The sequence below is a fragment of the Nansenia antarctica genome (assembly GCF_963989245.1).
Source record: "Nansenia antarctica genome assembly, chromosome: 5".
Classification (NCBI taxonomy): Eukaryota; Metazoa; Chordata; class Actinopteri; order Argentiniformes; family Microstomatidae; genus Nansenia; species Nansenia antarctica.
Genome location: NC_137690.1, coordinates 33345848 through 33365506, shown reverse-complemented (window position 1 = coordinate 33365506; position 19659 = coordinate 33345848). Strand labels below are relative to the sequence as shown.

Genomic DNA, 19659 nt, shown 5'->3' with positions numbered 1-19659 from the left:
GGGATAACACTATCTTAATGAAACTTTGATATAACTTAAAGTAGTCAGTGTGCTGCTTGAATAACAGTATAGATTTATTGTCCATTGAAAATTACTCAGTACACAGCTGTTAATGTCTAAACAGCTGACAACAAAAGTGAGTACACCCCATAGTGAACATGTCTAAATTGTGCCCAAAGTGTCAATATTTTGTGTGACCACCATTGTTATCTAGCACTGCTTTAACCCTCCTGGGCATGGAATTCACCAGAGCTGCACAGGTTGCTTCTGGAATCTTCTTCCACTCCTCCATGACGACATCACGGAGCGCACGGATGTTGGACACCTTGCACTCCTCCACCTTCCTCTTGAGGATGCCCCACATGTGCTCAATTGGGTTTAGGTCTGGAGACATACTTGGCCAGTCCATCACCTTAACCTTCAGCTTCTTCAGCAAGGCCATCATGTTGGAAAACTGCCCTACAGCCCAGTTTCCGAAGAGAGGGGATCATGCTCTGCTGCGGGATGTCACAGTATATATTGGAATTCATGTGTCCCTCAATGAAATGCAGCTCCCCAGTGCCGGCAGCACTCATGCAGCCCCAGACCATGATGCTTGACTGTAGGCAAAACACATTTGTCTTGGTACTCCTCACCAGGGTGCCGCCACACACGCCGGACACCATCTGACCCAAACAGGTTTATTTTGGTCTCATCAGACCACAGGACATGGTTCCAGTAACTCATGTTCTTGGATTCATTGTCTTCAGCAAACTGTTTGCGGGCTTTCTTATGCATCGGTTTCAGAAGAGGCTTCTGTCTGGGGCGACGGCCATACAAACCGATTTGATGCAGTGTGCGGCGTATGGTCTGGGCACTGACAGGCTGACATCCCACTTCTGCAACCTCTGCAGCAATGCTGGAAGCACTCGCACGTCTATTTTTGGAAACCAACCTCTGGATATGAGGCTGAGTACGTGGACTCAACTTATTTGGTCGACCCTGGCGAGGCCTGTTCCGAGTGGAACCTGTCCTGGAAAACCGCTGTATGATCTTAGCCACTGTGCTGCAACTCATTTTCAGGGTGTTGGCAATCTTCTTATAGCCAAGGCCATCTTTGTGAAGCGCAATAATCTTTTTTTTCAGCCGCTCAGAGAGTTCCTTGCCATGAGGTGCCATGTTGTCCAGCATTCAGAGAGAATTGTGCCCAAAACACCAAATTTAACAGCCCTGCTTATCATTTACACCTGAATCCTTGTAACACTAACGAGTCACATGACACCAGGGCGGGAAAACAACATCATTGGGCACAATTAGGACATGTTCACTATGGGGTGTACTCACTTTTGTTGCCAGCTGTTTAGACATTGTACTGAGTAATTTTCAAAGGACAATGAATCTATACTGTTATTCAAGCAGCACACTGACTACTTTAAGTTATATCAAAGTTTCAGTAGGATAATGTTATCCCCTGAAAGGATATAACAGAATATTTGCAAAAATCTAAAGGGTGTACTCACTTTTGAGATATACTGCATGTAAAGATGTTTTGCAATACTGTCTAGAGCATGTGTTACCAGTATTTTAATAAAGGCTTCTGCTGGATATCTTGCCCTAGAAGATTGCTCATGGGCTTAGAGAAACTTTCAACAGCTTCCAATTAATTTGCTGTACTCCTGTTTGATACAGCTGTAGACGGTATGGTAGAAGTGCCTGTCGGGTGCCATAAGATCTGTGACAATCTCTGTGTGGTCCATTTTAGGCAGGAGGTAGAAGGACACCTTCACAGAAAGGGAAGTGAGGAGCTCGGAGAACCTGATAGAAGACTCCACAGGGACAATGATGTCATTGGTTCCATGGAGCAAGCAGAACGGGGGAACTCTAAAAACAAATGTAGCACAGGGGAAGAAGGTTCATGTTATTTAACACAAATAAATGCATGGTAAGGATTTCTCATCAGGAATGATCTCTTCATTGATTTCATAGATGTTCTCCCATAGAACAGGTCCTGAAAGAGGGAGATCTTTCCATACCTTGCTGCGGAAAGGTAAACATGATCAGCTCTTTTGCAGAGTGACGCTACAGTGCTGTGACATCAAGCACCAGGTTCATTAAGCAGCGTGGTTCACTACAGTGTGATGGGTCTTTTTTTAGACTTCCTGCAGTAGGGGAACTCCTTTTACCATAACCATATAAGCCATACAATATAAGGCTCGATAACCCTTCACGTTAAGACTATAATTCATCGAAAAAGTTCGCATTTTGATCTTCACCACATGTGAATGCGATATTTTATACATTAATGAATCTGTTTTTACCAATGAACTCTGTCTGCAGGGTATGCTCTGGGACATAACCTGAGGCCCGAAAGCTGCATCTTAATCAGTTGTGTAGAAATTGTTGTATGGTTAGGGTTATTGCTGAACTAAATGTTTCAGGGTGATGTGTAGACATTGGCACGGTCAGCAGACATACAAAATGGCATAAAAATCGGTGGTCAGAATGGCTGAGAAATGAGCCAAGGCGATTTGGCATTTTCAGTGGTAGCCATAACAAAGTCATAACACAATACACAGTAGATCAGGGGAAAGTAATGTACTACAACACTAGCAACTTCAACACTGCAGCATTGTTATACCTTCTTAGTTGGTCCTGGTTGAATTTCTTCAATAAGTGTGTTGGAGAGTAATAAGGAAAGTTCTCCACTCCGTTCATGGCTTTGTGCATAGTGGACACATACTCAACAGCTCTCATCTGCTCGTGCTGGTAGTGGTCCATGATGTTGTACACTCCGCTCAAACCTGAATTGCAAACATAATGTAAAAGTGACAAATTGTCTACAGCCTCTGGAGAACCTTGAAGCGCATGCACGTGCACACACACACACACACACACACACACACACACACACACACACACACACACACACACACACACACACACACACCTCAATCCAAAGTGAGTGAGGCATTTCTTCCTCACCTTCCTATACAAGCTCAACACATCCTTATTCATGTGTATACCCCCCTCTCCAGTGTGTCTTGCCACACTGATTGTGGTTAACATAAAAAGATCACCTGTTACTCCTCTGATGGCCATTATAATCTCCGTCTGCTTGGTGGCGTCCATGAACAGTTCCTCCCTCCCATCGATCAGAAAGAGTATGGTCAGTGCAGACAGATGTGCACCAGCGGAGTGGCCAATTAACACTATATTATCCTACACAGAGAAAATATAGAGTTACACAACTACAAAATCATATTTGTAGACAAATCATATACCTGAGCTGAGCCGGGTATAGTATGTACAGTATGCAGCGGTGGTGAGTGTAAAGGTGCTCTTAATACAGGGTACGAGAAGTGAGTAGTGAATCTACTTCCATTGTCTTTTAAATTATTTTTGCTTATATGTTGTTGTTTTTTATGTCGTATGCAGCAACCTCACCAAGTCAATTTCCTGTATGAGCAAATATACTTAGAATTCAGATTTACCAACATAGAAAATATCACACTTTCATTTTGAACTTTTTCCTTCCTTTCATCACTTACTTTGTCAAAGTTGAACTTCCGCCCGCTCTCTCTCGTCCAGAGGAGGCAGTCAGCAATGTCTTGAATCATACATAAAACATTCCCCTGAAAATGAAAAGAACACTGTCTAAGACACCATTTCAACACTGTCACTATGTATTGTGTTTTGATGGAGTCATACCTTTGGATAGGTGCAATAGTCTGGGCAAATGACAGTTGCACTCAGCTCTTTAGCCATCTGCATAGCCAGTAGACAGTATATAGCCCGGTCTCCTGAGCCCCAGGCACCTCCGTAAATAAAGACCACCACAGGGACGGGCACATCTCCAGACTTGCCCACTGTGGGAGAGTAGTACAAGTCCAGCTTGTTGCCTCTACGACCAAAGGTGATGCCCTTTGAAGAGACAGAAACATCAACGCAGAGAAAAAGCACATCGCTTTGCATAATACTAGAAGTAAAAATATCTGCATGGTCAGTTACTCCATATAAATGTATCTACATTTAAGTTCTTTCATTATTATTTTTTCCTACAGTGTAAATATAATTTAGAAAATAGATTTACTTTTCTCTAATTCTGCTTATCTTTATATTTTTAAAAACACAACTCAAATTCTAATTTCTAAGACATTTGTCGAATCAACTTACTTTTTCATAATGCTTGTGGTTTTCAACATTCTTGTACCATGATTTCCACTGAAAGTACAGTTTGCCATACTGTAGATACTTAAGTGTTTCCAGCACAGCTCTGGTCAAACAGTATATCCGTCTGGGGGGAACAACAGAGAGACATGTCACATGTCCCAACATGAGATTGTTGAAAACCCTACAACACACTGCATGGAAGTCAATACTGGATGTAGGAATGCTACCTTGGCTTCAGTGCTTCTATGTACTTTTTGTAACCGGGCTTATTGGGCCAGCCGTACATCCACTGGGCCACAAGTGAGATGGAATATGGAATGCCGACCAATAGCGCACCTGCTGCCATGGGCAGAGAAACATTATACCTCAGTCCAATCCTAGGTAGAAAACATACAGAGGAGAGGAGTTAGTCAATCAATGCTGAACATGTTTAGTTAGTTAATAATATTAATATTTAATTAATATTTGAGCTTGCTTCTTACATTGTTTTGGTCCAAGTTGAGATGTATTATCTGTGGATATAGGTTCTAGATGAGAGGAGGGGAGAAAATTACTAGTTAGATTAATTAATGTACTAATTACATCCATAATATGCAGATGAGAGATTGAGAGGATATGATTGAGTGTGTGTATCTCTTAAAACAGTGTGTGTATGTTTTGTATTTGTATTGTATTTGTATGTTTTACAATATCTATTGTCAACGAAGATGGTGCGTAACACATAAACACTCCAGAGTATGGAATTGTAGCAGACAGTGCTGATGTCAGACGACAAGCCTGGGAGCAGTCCTATGACAGATAGAGTCAGAGACCCCACCAAGACACAGCTTGTGTATGGTCAACATGTTTCCCCATACATTATGTAGCACGTAAGGCATCAAGTAAACATTTACAAACAGTTTAAAACAGACTGAAAAGTTACTGGAGATTGTAGTGATTTGATTCATTTCCAAACGACTCCACAGTATTATTATATATTATATAACAGCCAGGTCAGTGACCTCACCCTCATTTGAACCTCATGTCAAACACATAGCTAAAACTGCCATCTCCCTCCTAAGGAAGGTTGCCCCTCTCTGACCCTCCCTGTCCTTCAGTGATGCAGAGATCCTTATCCATGTGTTTGTTACCTCCAGGGTGGACTACCACAACAGTGTTGTATTTGGTGCCACCAACAGAGTCCTCAACAGAGTCCTCAACAGACTCCTCAACAGACTCCTCAACAGACTCCAACAGACTCCTCAACAGAGTCCTCAACAGACTCCTCAACAGACTCCTCAACAGACTCCTCAACAGACTCCAAACGTTCAGAACTCAACTGCCCGCCTGCTCAATAGAAGCTCAAACTAAACTTTGATTGCTGCTTTAGTGCTTTTTTATGTCTATATATGTTTTATGTTTGTTTTGCTTTTGTTTTTTTGTTGCTTTTGCAATTGTTTGTTGCATTTGTTAGATTTGATATTTTATTGTAGTCACTTTGAGATTATTATTGTATAATGAAAACTATACAGATTTTTTTATGTAGTAAATCATCATTGAGTTTCATCATTCATGACCAGTGGGGTCCGGCCCCACCAGCAGATGGCCCCTGTTACGTAAATTAAGCATCACTTCAACCGTGTCATAATGGTATGGTCATATCCTACCATTAGCAAATGTAATACAAAAGAAAGGTGTTTCTCTTTGGTTAATGCACGGCTATGCTTTAGTTCATTTTCCTTGAGTATGGAAGCTCTAAAATGTGTGAAAATAGCTTTTTTCCTCAGCTGGCTGGTTCAGTGCTACTGTTTTCTATGGACCCTCTGTCAATGAAACGCTGAGTGGGGAAAACGGTTGTGCGCATGCTCAAAGCCTTTCCGTTGGGTGAAAGGCAACCTCAAGGGACTGAGCGAGCTCCACCGGTGATGTTGCCAGAGAAAGACAACATGCCTGGAGGTTACGTTTAGGTTGTGTCATGTTGTGATCGTACGAGCCACTTTGTTGAGAGGCTACACTCCATATAGCTCCAAACCGTATATCCAGTTTGTTGATTGTTTAGAATTAGATCAAGTTACTATTTCTTTCCTGCTGCGTGCAAACTGGACTGGCAAAAGTAGTCATAGAGAATGGTCATGGCTAAACAGAAAACTAAATAGAAGCTGCATGATTGCGCCCTAGTTCAAAAATATTTCTTAAAATAGATTCTGCTAATAGGCTATGCCTTGATATAGCTGTAGGCTATATGCAACTGCGTTCATGACGGGTGATGTGTTTTGTTTGACTGTGGTTCTACTGACATACATGGCCCCACCAAAATGTTGGGGTTAAAAACCCCACTAAAGGGGACAACCACCAGACGAACCATTGGAGTCAGTGAAGGACGTTTAATATTATACATCTTATATTACAAACTGTCTTGGCGGGGACATTTTTATTTCGATACATGACAGTCTAAAAATGCATAGGGCAGGATCCTCGTCTAATTCCTTCGCAACAGCGACCTCTACTGAACCACTACGTAACTACTGTATTCATCAGTGATGGATACATTGTACTGTACATTCTCAAATGTTGGTAGCTATACATCACATCAGATTATTGTGTTGGTGTTACAGTAGCAGCAGGTACGGACTGGGACATCAAAACAATATTGACTTGGTTGTGATTTGACATAAATAAACCTAGGCTTGTTACTATAAAAACATATTATACCAATGCACCTGTTAAATCCGCATTTTTGGATCTCATACTTACGGTTTTGGTAAAGCCTGCTAGTATTCCTGTTAGGGTCAGTTGTGTATATATATACAACTAATATCCTGATGAAAGACTGCTGCACTGCATGGGGGAAATACAATGGAATGTACACATATATAAAAGGTAAGACAATGTTTGTCTGAATTTCCAATGATCGCCTTTATCATATGTCAAGGTTAGAAAGCATCCACTCAGGCGCGACAATACAACGACTATTGCCTACTCTTATAAGTAAAGGCAATGTGGGTATATGAGGGTCATGCTGTTCGTGTTATTAAATAAACTGTATAGAGAGAACAACAGAATGCCGGGCGTCAGTAATCAGGATGTATCCGAGATCAGGCCAAATTCAGACCAGGGAACCGCGTACTGTACCTTTCCTCGCTTTCCATTGGTGCTCATTCTTAGGAGGCGGAAATGACAATGTGTAAATTGTCTGAGGGTCCACTGTATTTATTTATTTAAAAGGCATTTATCGGGATCGACATATCCGTATGCCGGGTTTATAGGCAATTACATTTTCATTTGTGAAATTAATGTTATATTATCTAATAAATTACTGTAAGGTTTATACTTAGACGAGTCAACCAATGAAAACGTCGGAATGTGGTGGTTTGTGGGATGTATTGGGCCTAGACAATCCACTGTAAATTAGTCTTCGGGGTAGTAGTATGCCCGCGCGCATGACATCTGCAAGCGGATTGTACCTTGTTGTTCTTGTCCCCCAACGATGAAAAGGGGAAGGGGGCTGTACTTCAGTCTCTGTCCGTTCGTATGTCCCACGCTTTATCTCCGACACAACTGGGACAATTGTGACGAAGAATTATAACGAAACTATGGTGAAAGATACGTCTTTTGAGAAATGAATCAAAACAGTTGGCCTACAGACATATTTTGTATCAGTTTAGGAACACTTGCCAAATACCTTTCTTTTTATTTGCCGATCTAGAAAAAGTCATCCATGCGTTAATCTTTATATTATTGCAACTCACTCCATTTCGTGTATGTAAAGTAGGATTTCTTCAAATAAAAGCGTCCACGTCAAACTTGTTTAAGCATTTAGAAATACTAAATATGGATAAGGAAACCACAAACTAATATCCTGATGAAAGACTGCTGCACTGCATGGGGGAAATACAATGGAATGTACACACATCAGTCTAAATTTCGTTGTACCTGTTACAATGACAATAAAGATCATTCATTCATTTTCCAAGACTTTAATGAATTTACTCCCACTCTAGTCCTGTAATGGTATGTGAATGTTTAATGTATTGGAAACATAAAACATTTTTAGTTTGCGATTGGACGTTTTCTCCTCAATTCTGCCATCAAGATAGTTTAGCCTAGTTTGTATCCAACCATTACTTTTCATCTATCAGACCATCCCACCGTTTTTCATCAATCGTATAATTATGAATCTGGATTGTTTTGATGAACTTATTGAGCCAACCTACAGTAGTTATGGGCAGGAGTATTACGCTTGTTGTTGATTAACCATTATGCTACTTTACACAATCAAAGCCAAATACGACTAGATAGCAAAACATAACAAGGGGTAACAGTAAGAGCCATCCATACGGAGCCATCCGTACCAGGTATGCCTGCCGATGCTACCTAGTAGAGTTTCAATCACACCGGCATATCTGGTACAGAAGCTCGAAACGAGGATATTGGCCTGCCAATCTGGGGAATTGTTTGGCGATCCAGCCAAAGGTCAAGGCCTACTGTCCCTTCACCCCCCCCCCCCCCCCCCTTTTTTTTTTTTTTTTTTTGAGGGTACTACTGAACACAAGTATAGGCATCTTGGGTAGGCTTTAGGGTAGGCCTACTACTCAACACAAAACAGGCGGAGTTGAGAAGTGACTTGGGTCGGGGGCAGCGTTGCACCGCTCAGAGGAACTAAATGACGAATGCGTGAGCAACGTCGCTGCAGTGACCGAAATCTCTGTAGTTACAATCAATATGTAAATATGTAGTTGTCAGACTACAATCTTGGCATATTTCAAAATGGTAAATATGGCATTTAATGTAAGAATCACCAAGAAGCTGTGTTTTTTCGGTTTGCTGTGGTCGCTGATAGTCGAACTCGCAGCAGGAGGTAAGTTAGTTTCAACTTCTTACTGACGGCGACGCTTGTAGTTTGTGTTGTGTTGTGTGTTTTATATACTGTGTGCTCGGCTTTTTGATACCACCTAAGCTACTGTGTGATTTATTAATGTTGCCATTATTTAGAATTTCACTCGTTTCTCAGATGCGTTGGGTCTACCCCGAGCGCCTTTGACGAATATTCTTTATGTTTAGCATTTTTCCACTGGATTAGTTTTTTGTTTTTGTTTTTTGCTACAGTAATAACCTGTCTAGCTACAGTTAATGTTGGTACCAGATCTGCGTATCTATGTCTGTCTGTCTGTCTGTCTGTCTGTCTGTCTATCTATCTACTGTATATCAATGAAGAAGTTAATCGGCCTAGTGTCATACATGTCATGGCTTTCCAGGTGAGGTGTTTCAGCATTTAGTAGTATGTACAATCAACCAGGACCTAAAGCATGATGTGGGTGGGGTTGACCTGAACAATGTAAAATATGCTTTCCTATGGTGGTATATTTAATTACACAATGGAAAAATGATATTTGTTCCATGTGTGTTTATCCCAACCATTTCATGATCAAGAAAGAGAAACACTACTGTCCTGGGTTGCCTGTACCACAGAAACACATGTTAGTGTAAAGTAAGCATGTTGTCCTCCATGAATGATGTAGCGCCTCTCTATAAAAGGAGAGTGATGGAATGACGCCTGTGAATAAAGCAAGACGTTTATTCATAAATTCGTTCCCATTGTGCACAGGGTGGACTTTTTCTTTTTTGTGATCACCTTCTGTGACCAAAGAGGACCAAATACGTGGGCGCCATTGGACTAAGTATCATAGGGGAGACCAGGGATGATTGTAACACTCTCAATATCTCCAATCAATAACAAGTTAGAATTCAATCAATCACATTTATTTGTATAGCACTTTTTACATAGACACATATCACTAAGTGCTTCACAACAAAAACAATACTAAACAATATAAGCGATAAATACAATACAAACAATATGATCTAGCACCAAACCATAGACCCCCAAAAGTAAGCCATGGAAGAAAAAAAAAAAACTCCCCAGAGGGCAGAAAATTATAGAGCTCAGTGGCAAGGAAAAACTCCCTGGGAGGAAGGCTCTGTGGTCCTCTGTGGCTCAGTTGGTAGAGCATGGTGCTAACAACGCTTGTGTTGTGGGTTTGATTTCCACTGGGACCATATATACTGAAAAATGTATGCACTCACTGCATTGTAAGTTGCCTTGGTTAAAAGCGTTAGCTAAATAGTAATAATAATAATAATAATACATATTATTATTACGATTATGATTATGATTATGATTATGTTATTAAGTAACCTTGAGAGGAACCAGACTCCAGGGGGACCCATCCTCCTCTGGCTGACCAGGTACTGGACAGTAGGCTAAACTAAATGTGTAATGTGATGTGGATTAGTCAGGATGAATTCAGGAACTGGAGTCTAGTTTTGAGGGGCTCAGAGCCCCTTGGACAGAAGCACAAAGGGACAACACAAGATTAGAGGCTGTTGCAAACTGAGATGCATTGAAAAGTAGGAGAGAATCAGCATGAAGCAGGTGGCGATTGAGCATTTGTACAAGTTGCAGGTTCTGATTTATGCATTTTCTGAAAAAGTAACATTTCACCAGAGGCAGTCTTACAACTAACCTGGAAGGTGGGGTAAATTGCAACAGTTTGCGACGGCGCAGCTGGTTAACATTGGGTTTTTGAGGAGATGGTGACGCGTGTTGTCAATTCATATGTTTCAGAGTCCATGTTCATGAATGGCCTGGAAAATATCACTCATTTTGTTGACATAAATGCACAGACCTCCACCACTCGTTTTACCTGTGACCTCCTCAGTTCTATCCGCTCTGAAGACTCTGCGTCCTTCTAGCTCGGTCACGCTGTTGGGATACTGTTATTGAGACATGATCTGTGATCTCATGTCATGATCTCATGTTTCTGTGAAAATCATGATATTGTCATGAGCCTCGTCTGTGAGGTAATCCAGAGACACTTCACATCTCTGGTGGGCCTCTCAATGGCCATGATGTTAATTGGAATAACAATGGCTAAGAAATGCAAAGGTCACTGAACTCAGAACACACAAGATAAGGATAATAAATGAGTAAATTCACAGAGTCGGGCTAAAAATGTCAGTCAGGCTGAAGATGGGATGGTTGCTGAAATAGCTGGGTGCTAGTTAGTTTCCTATTTTTCCTATTGTGACTTGTTACATAACATGATGGATTTTCTGCTGCAGTGGCTCCCAAGTAGTGTGTGCCCTGACTCACCTAAAGCCATTGGGATTTCTTGATACCCTCTAGAATAAAATCATGTTTTTAACCACAACTAAGACTGAAGCCATGACAGTTTGCCTTAGCTGTGACCCACCAATGGGTCTCAACCCAAATAATAATAATTAAAAAACACCTGTCTACTACCATTGTGTATCATTTGAAAGTACCCCTTTGGCTAGTATATATAGTATATATATATAAATATATATATATACAGTATATATAGTATTATAGTATTATAGTATACATACTTAGACTTATCCGTTTCACCTACTGATGGAGAAAGCCTTTCTAGATCACAGCAAAACCAATTCACAATCCGTCACAGGCCTAGCTGTTGGTATAAACAGAATGGGATTCTCCTTGACACAACCAATTCACAATCCATTAAGTTACTGTTTATACCCTGCGACATACCAGCGTCATGTCCAGGGGGTGTACTTGTACATCAAGCCGCCTCACGCTACTGAAACAGGAGATAGACTCCTGCTCCTATGGGCCATTAGGCTTGTGAACCATCGGTAACAAACCATACAGCTCTATGCACAAGGACTACTCCCCCACAGAAATGCATTATGGATTTGAATGTCGTCCTGTACATGATGATGTAGCTACAATAGGGAGACAATCAATCAATCAAGTGTATTTGTAGAGCACTTTTTACATAGACAAATGTCACAAAGTGCTTCACAATAAAATAATACTAAACAATATCAACAATAAATACAATACAACCAATATTATCTAACACCAAATCATAGACCCCCAGGAGTAAGGCAAGGAAAGAACTCCCCAGAGTGGAGAAAATATAGGGCACAGTGACAAGGAAAACCTTGCTCAGGAAGAAACCTTGAGAGGAACCAGACTCCAGGGGGACCCATCCTCCTCTGGCTGGTCAGGTGCTGAAGAGAATCTCCTACCTGGCTATGCAAGTTGTGATTTGTTTGGTGTAATTCACCGGTTGTTAGATCCTCAGTTGTAAAAAGTTGAATTGAAAAACAATAAGAGGCAATAGTAGTCCAATGTCGCTGTTAGATCTGGAAAATGAGGGGGTAGAGAAGAGAACGTAGATATAACATTCAATTAGGGAGTAGAGAACGTAGAGATAGATAGAACAATTCAAAAAGGTTGTTGAGAGCTGTAAAGTAGCGTGCAGGAGACGGTGCTGTCTTATTTTTGCACGTCTGCACTAATTTCTTTATCATTTAATTGTCCTACTACACACATGATTCCCTCTAAACCAACATATGGAATATTGGTCATCTGTTATATCAGATAAAAAAAACACTTGTTCTGATTAAATAAAGATTTCATGGTAAAAACCAAAACAATCATTAACACTACATTTACATTTACATTTTTGGCATTTATCAGACGCCTTATTCCAAAGCGACTTACAATCAATACATTTGAATATTGAACATAAAAGGGAAATATTAAAATAACATTAAAAAGGGACAAAACATCCTCAAAACAACTGAAGATGGATGCAGCATCTCTACTTTAACCTCATAGTTATTGTTTGATATCAAATCAACATTTTTGGAGTGTAGAGCCAAAAAAACTGCCCCATTACCTCAGGTCACTGTAACTGTATTAGTTCTCCGGTTTCTATACGTTTTTTCTAAACTGTTTTAATACCTTTTCTGTTAGATAGTTTTCTTAGACGCTTTTTCATATGTTTGACCAGAAGTCAAATCCTTTGTTTATCCCTATTTCTTTGATGGAAGATGGTTGGGAATTGTATTGTATTGACTGTATATGACTTAATTTCCCCCAAAATATAGACTCTTTGTTTTTATTTGACACCCATTTCACATTTTGGACCTCGTGGGTCCTTCTACCCGGGACCATAGTTATCTCCTCTGAACCTGCCTTTGGTTGATTCAGATGTTTGTACACACTAAGTATAGGATTTCAACAGCACAGAGGTACAGTAAGACAGGAATTGGGGAGCTACATGAGAATGCAGCAGAGCACATTAGTCCAGATTACAGGGAGAGATGTAAAGTGGCAGGGGCGGAAAGAACAGCTGCACCGTCCGCACAACGCTCTCTCTTTTGGAACACTGGGCTGGAGACAATGTGGGGACTTCAGGGCCTTTGATCTTCAGGTTAAGGGGGCCTGTCAGGGCAGGCATGCCCATACACGCAAAACATCCACCCAGCACACCACTGTGTTCCTGGGTGGCCAGGCTTGGGTTGTGATGTAAAGTGTGAAGAAGAAGAGATTCCCATCTTGTTCGAGTCAATTTTTAGAGGAGGCAAAGTAGACTGTAGTGTAGAGAAAGGGTAGAGAGTTTGTAGATGGAAGCACTCTGGAGATACTGTATAGTATTTGTTCAGGTTCTGTGTGAGTGTGAGTGTGAGTGTGAGTGTGAGAGTGTGAGTGTGAGTGTGTATTCTATTCGCTACATCCCATCCCCTTGCAACTCTTTAGCAAATATGGATTTGAGTTCAATTTGATTTGTTTATGCACTTCACAGCCCACAAGTCACTTCTAAATCCAGGAGTCCATGTTCAGTCGTGTACATTTCTGTCCCCCGTCTCCAGCCTCCTTCTACGGTGATGGTTTTGTGCAGCTCAAGGCCGTGGAGTCGTCCGACCGTAACTCCCTCCGCGTTCGTTTCCGCACCTCCAGCTCCCACGGCCTGCTGTTCCTCGCTGCTGGCCAGTCTGATTACTTCCTAGTGGAGCTGAATGCTGGTCGCCTGCAGGTGGGTACATCTATCACACACGCACGCACGCGCACACATACAGTACGCCGTGTGCACACCAGGGGGGGTATTCCATCAACGTTGCTAAAGGAAAATCCAGGCCTTATTTTGAGTCTCTTGCGAGAGACTAAAACACTTTGAATGGAATAGATAGGACTTTCCGTTCAATGGAGGAAGCATGATACTCGCGAGTTCATCTCGCTTTTCCCCCCGTTGATGTATTAAACAATCTAAGCAATCTAATCAGAGCAGTTGTTATTATGTAATATTATTGATGGATGTGCCATTTTTGATGGAGAGCAGTGAGCGGATGACTGGATGTGAGCATGTATTTGACTAATGCCGATAGATTCGCGTCTTGCTCCGAAACCGGAGCTGTAGTTGCAGACAGGATTTTACCGTAATTCATGAACTATATGCCCAATCGAAAAAATTCAAACAGTTTCTGAAAGCAGAGAAGTTGAACAGTTGAACTGTTTTAGGCTTATTACGGTAGTTCACCAACAAAAAAAGCACAGTGCTCAACGTGTCAGGAGAAATAAAAATAGAATCGTGTTGGCATTTCATGTCGGCATTTCCCTGGTTGCGAGATCTAAACTAGTCTACTAGAACTGAAAGCGGCAAGTAACAGGCACTTAACGTTACATGTTGTAAGGCTGATCTGTGCACGATAGTGCTGCATTTTGACATAATTCTAATCGCATCCCCCCGCTGATCTGTATAGAGGGGGGAATCTTATGACACGTAACTCCTCCTACAGTCCCGGGTCGTTCCTGTATAGTGGAGAAGCGTTTCTGAAAGTACGGCACGGCACGGCACGGCTCGGATACAAATGCGGCCCGGTTCGGGTCGGTAGTGGAAAAGCGCCAATAGACAGCCAGTCACATAGGCAGCCAGTCACATAGGCAGCCAGTCACATTTCATAGGCAGCCAGGCACATTAAACTAGCATAGGCAGCCAGTCACATTTCACGTGAAGTGAAACAGACACTCACCAAGTCATTACAAAACAGTGCATATAAATGTTCGTAATACTAAAAGTGGCATTTTGAAGTTCTCGTTTTTTGCTATTATCCATAAAGCCATTGCTGAAAGCAACATATTTCTTGTGTGAAGGATTTGACAACGTCCTGTTCTTGCTGCATGGTAACTGAAATCTAAAGCATGACGGACACACAACGCAACACAGAGACAGTCTGGTAGCAGTGATGCAGCGGTGCAGATCACCCCGTTGGAGTGAACGACACCACAATGCAGTCCGTTTTGCCGCTATGGTGTGCACCAGGCAATACATGCACGCTCACGCATGCTCACACGCACGCTCACACGCACGCATTGCACACACACACACACACACACACACACACACACACACACACACACACGCATGCATACACACACGCGCGCGCGCACGCACACAAGCAGGCACACACACACACACACACACACACATGCATGCATACACACGCACACACACACACACACACATACGCATACACACACAGGTGTATACACACATACGCATAAACACACACAGGTGTACATATACACACACACACACACACATGCATGTACACATGCATGTACACACAGACACACACACACACATACGTAAACACAGAGACACCACCTCCGGCTATGTCTCTATCCCAGCTGACACTGTCACTCACTCAACACAACAACACAAGTGAGGCAAGTTCAAGAAGAGTTAGCTTCATACCAGCTGGTGCCTGTCATAACGCTTGGAGATTTTAAGGCACCCTCAAAGAAAATGGAAATATGTCAAATTGTGTAATCTGGTGTTTCTTTGTTGATGCATTATTACTTTGTTACTTTGGGAGCTCAATTAGATTCATTAAAATGTAAACCTTCACATACTATAGTCTTATTTCTGCACAGAAAACATTCCTCCGATATTGCATTAGGAGTTATACACAATTATGTGGTTTGTTTTACTGCAATCTCTGTTATGAGTGAGATCAATTATAATTATGGTTATAAGTTAAAATGTTTCATCAGAATGTTGTATGAAGGTTTTACGTTCCAAGCATGCTGGACACACTATTTCTCGGACAGGAGAGTTTGAGCAATGCTGACAGAGTGAATGGAAAAAATACATTTGGCCCTTGAAGACTCGGGCAAAGATCTTCCCCAAGCATTTATGTCAGAGGAAATCAACCAACTGACCCGATAGACATAGAAACCTTCGTAACACAAACGTCCTCAAAAGAAACATCTCAGAAAGTCAGAAGATGCATTTTAGAGTTATTTGCACTCTGTATCACCCGTGACAACTCCCTGCGACTGTCCTTCTCCTGAGGCTACACTTGTCATGTTGGCAACGAATTGTGCTGATTACTGTGTGGAGTGTATTTCTGTGTGATGAGTGAACTGCTTATCCCTGTTCCTTAAAATGTATTATTATTATTATTATTATTATTATTATTATTATTATTATTATTATTATTATTATTAAACCGACTCAAGTCACCAAACAAAAATGTTTCTCCCAAGTTGTCCATGGCTTGGGGATTGTACAAGTTAATCATAGATTAGATTAGTAGAATTGCTCTCTTTAAACCCTGCATGAATAGCTGGGACTCAGCAAGCCTTGACAAGCATGTCCTACAAGGGCGTCAATGCTCAGATGGTGACAGTCATAGTATAGCTAAAGGCAACAAGATAATAATGCTCCTACTGCTGGAAGCCAGAAACAAAGCTCACTGTTGTAACTACATGTTACATCATAGAAAATGTATTGATGAAAACATGTAAGTGTGGTTATTCCTATCTAGGTGACACTGTGTTTGAATATATATCCTATTATAAGATGCTGTAAATAAACCTGAGATATTAGTTTTTACTTAAATGTTATGTTTTTATGTAATATTCATGTCAGAGCTGATGGAATTCCTACAAATTCCTAAGCCTTAATGTTCAGCTAAAATATTTGAACAATATTGAGAGATGGAGGTAATATAACTAAACAAATACAACTGAAATGAAGAAAATCTATTTTAAAAAATGTAATGTAATTAATAGAAATTCAAATTTTCTGTGAGGACAAAAGTTAAGACACCCCTGCATTTATTATTACTTAAAATGCCTAAAATTAGAATCAAGTGCACCACATCAGCGGCAAATGATTAGATCATCGTTAGAGAGGATTTTGGAGGAGCCTGTTTTATTTAAACCTCAGACATTTACTTTGGTTTGTGGTATCACCATGGTGAGATCAAAAGAGCTCCCTCAGGAAGAAGGATATAGATGTGTATGAGTCTGGGAAGGGATTTAAAAATATCTCCAAACAATTAGAAATCATCCATTCCACTGTAGAGAAAATTATTTACAAGTGGAGAACATTTAAAACAACTGCCAACATGGCCAGGCCAGGCCGTCCTAGCAAGTTCAGCCTAAGAGCAGACCGCACGATGCTTAAAGAAGTCTCCAACAATCCTAAAATGTCATCACAGGACCTACAGGTAGCTCTTGCCACAGTTGATGTCAAAGTACATGCATCTACCATCAGAAAGGGACTGCACAAGTTTGATTATCATGGGAGGTGTGCAAGGAAGAAACCCTTGCTGTAATAAAAAAACATCAGGGCAAGACTAATTTTGCCAGACAACACCTAACACCTAACACCATGACTTTGCTGCAGCAGGGCCTGGCCAGCTCACCAGCTCCACTGAATTATTTATTTTATCAGAGGGTGCTTGAGGAAAAATGTGAGACCATCTGTCCAAAAATTTAAGATGAAGCAGATATGTGGACCATGCAACAATGACATGACAATGACGCAAATCATCCTGCGTCATGACAATGACACAAAACATCCAGTAAATCCACCAAGGAATGGCTGAAAAGAAAGAAATTGAGAGTTCTAGAATGGCAAAACCCGGATCTAAATCCTATTGAGATGCTGTGGGGTGATTTGAAATGGGCTGTGCATGCAAGACATCCCTCAAACATCACACAGCTGAAATAATTAAGGAGGAGAGGGAAAAACCTTCTCCCAGTCGATGTCAGAGACTGGTTGACAGTTATAGGTAATGTCTAATTGAGGTTATTTCAGCCAAAGGTGGCAATACCAGCTATTAGGGCATAGGGTGTCCTAACTTTTTCCTCAGTAGGAATTGGCATCTTTTTGTTAAATAAATGATAACCAAACTAAATGTTCATTGTTTTTGGTTCAATTCTATCACCTTTATCTATAGATACTGTTTGAAAGAAGATCAAATATTGATATGTCCATAACTAAATATTTAATTGGGTGTCCTATTTTTTTCACATGACTGTAGCCATTGAACCCCACCCCGTCCCAGAGCAGAAATGATACTGGAATTGCGTACTTAAAGGGATGTTCCACCTTTTTAAATATGTTTCCTAGCTTTGACTATGACTGTAGTTTATTAGCCTGACAGTTTTTGGTTATATATATTTGTTTTCTTAGTGAATGGGTCCCATTCATTCTGGAAATATGCCAAAAACACCTTGAAGACACTCCAAACATACTAATAGGAGTTTCTGCAAGGTGTTTCTGATTATTTCCAGAATGAATGGGGCTCTATGGTGCCCCAAATAGAGTATTCAGACATAAGACTACCGTACTCTGTAGCTAAGGAACCAACACAACTGTTTAGGCTAATCAATTACAGCAAAGGCCAGGGCCAGACTATACACAGAATATTTGTATTTATTGTTTAAATGGAACATCCCTTTAAGGGTCAAACAAGGCAAGGCAAGGCAAGTTTATTTGTATAGCACATTTCATACAACAAGGGGGCAATTCAAAGTGCTTTACATGCATTATTTAACAATACAGCAAGAGGAGCATAAGAAAATAAACAAATTACAATGAATAAAAGCAAATATAAGAAGTAAATAGATAAAACATTTAAAAAGACAATAGTTAATGGAAAAAAGACATTGATAGAAGTGTTTGTGTTTAATCATAACTGGTGCAAAACATGAAGGTTTTTAGCTTAGATTTAATTCTCTGAGAGACTTGTAGCCAGTGCAGGGATCTCAGGATTGGTGTAATGTGTTCAAATTTCTTTGTTTTTGTTAGGACCCTAGCAGCGGCGTTTTGGATGAGCTGCAATTTACGAACAGCTCCTTTAGATAGGCCTGTTAGTAGACCATTACAATAATCAAGTCTACTCGAAACAAATGCATGGATGAGTTTTTCAAGGTCTTGCTTGGACATGAAACCTCTCATTCTTGTTATGTTTTTCAGGTGATAGTAGGCTGATTTAGTTATCGAGTTTATGTGGCTGTTGAAGTTTAGATCGGAGTCTAGAATTACACCAAGATTTCTGACCTGTTTTTTTGTGTGAAGAGAGAGAGAATCAAGTTTTGCACTGACTTTCGATCTTTTGTCAGGTGCACCGAATACAATTATCTCTGTTTTGTGTCATCCAGGCGTTTATTTGCTCAATGCAATTACAGAGATTGTCAATGGGACTATAGTCGTTCGGTGAGAGGGCTATGTAGATTTGAGTGTCATCCGCATAGTTGTGGTAGGCAACTTTTGGGGGATGTGTCCCAATGGAAGCATGTAGAGATTGAATAGAAGGGGGCCAAGGATTGACCCTTGGGGAACCCCACATGTCATTTTAATTTGGTCAGATACAAACTTGCCAATGGAGACATAG

At 40.9% G+C, this 19659-nt stretch overlaps 2 protein-coding genes across 2 annotated transcripts in view; one reads left to right on the top strand and one right to left on the bottom strand.

Annotated features, from left to right (window-relative positions):
- Positions 1-768: 768 nt before the first annotated feature.
- Positions 769-6954, bottom strand: LOC308158973 (uncharacterized protein). The gene is made up of 9 exons (XM_080532693.1): positions 6883-6954; positions 4632-4676; positions 4377-4526; positions 4153-4273; positions 3688-3900; positions 3528-3611; positions 3057-3198; positions 2618-2780; positions 769-1860 (listed from the first exon to the last, which is right to left on the bottom strand). Coding segments are annotated over exons 2-9 (1110 nt in total). The 5' UTR covers positions 4634-4676; positions 6883-6954; the 3' UTR covers positions 769-1625.
- A 1950-nt stretch (positions 6955-8904) lies between these two features.
- cspg4ba (chondroitin sulfate proteoglycan 4ba) overlaps positions 8905-19659 on the top strand; it is a gene marked incomplete at its 5' end in the record, with an annotated part of 34477 nt that continues 23722 nt past the window's right edge. The window contains 2 exons of the mRNA XM_080530554.1: positions 8905-8986; positions 13840-14003. Coding sequence (XP_080386680.1) covers positions 8905-8986; positions 13840-14003 — 246 coding nt within the window. The remainder of the gene's footprint in view (positions 8987-13839; positions 14004-19659) is intronic.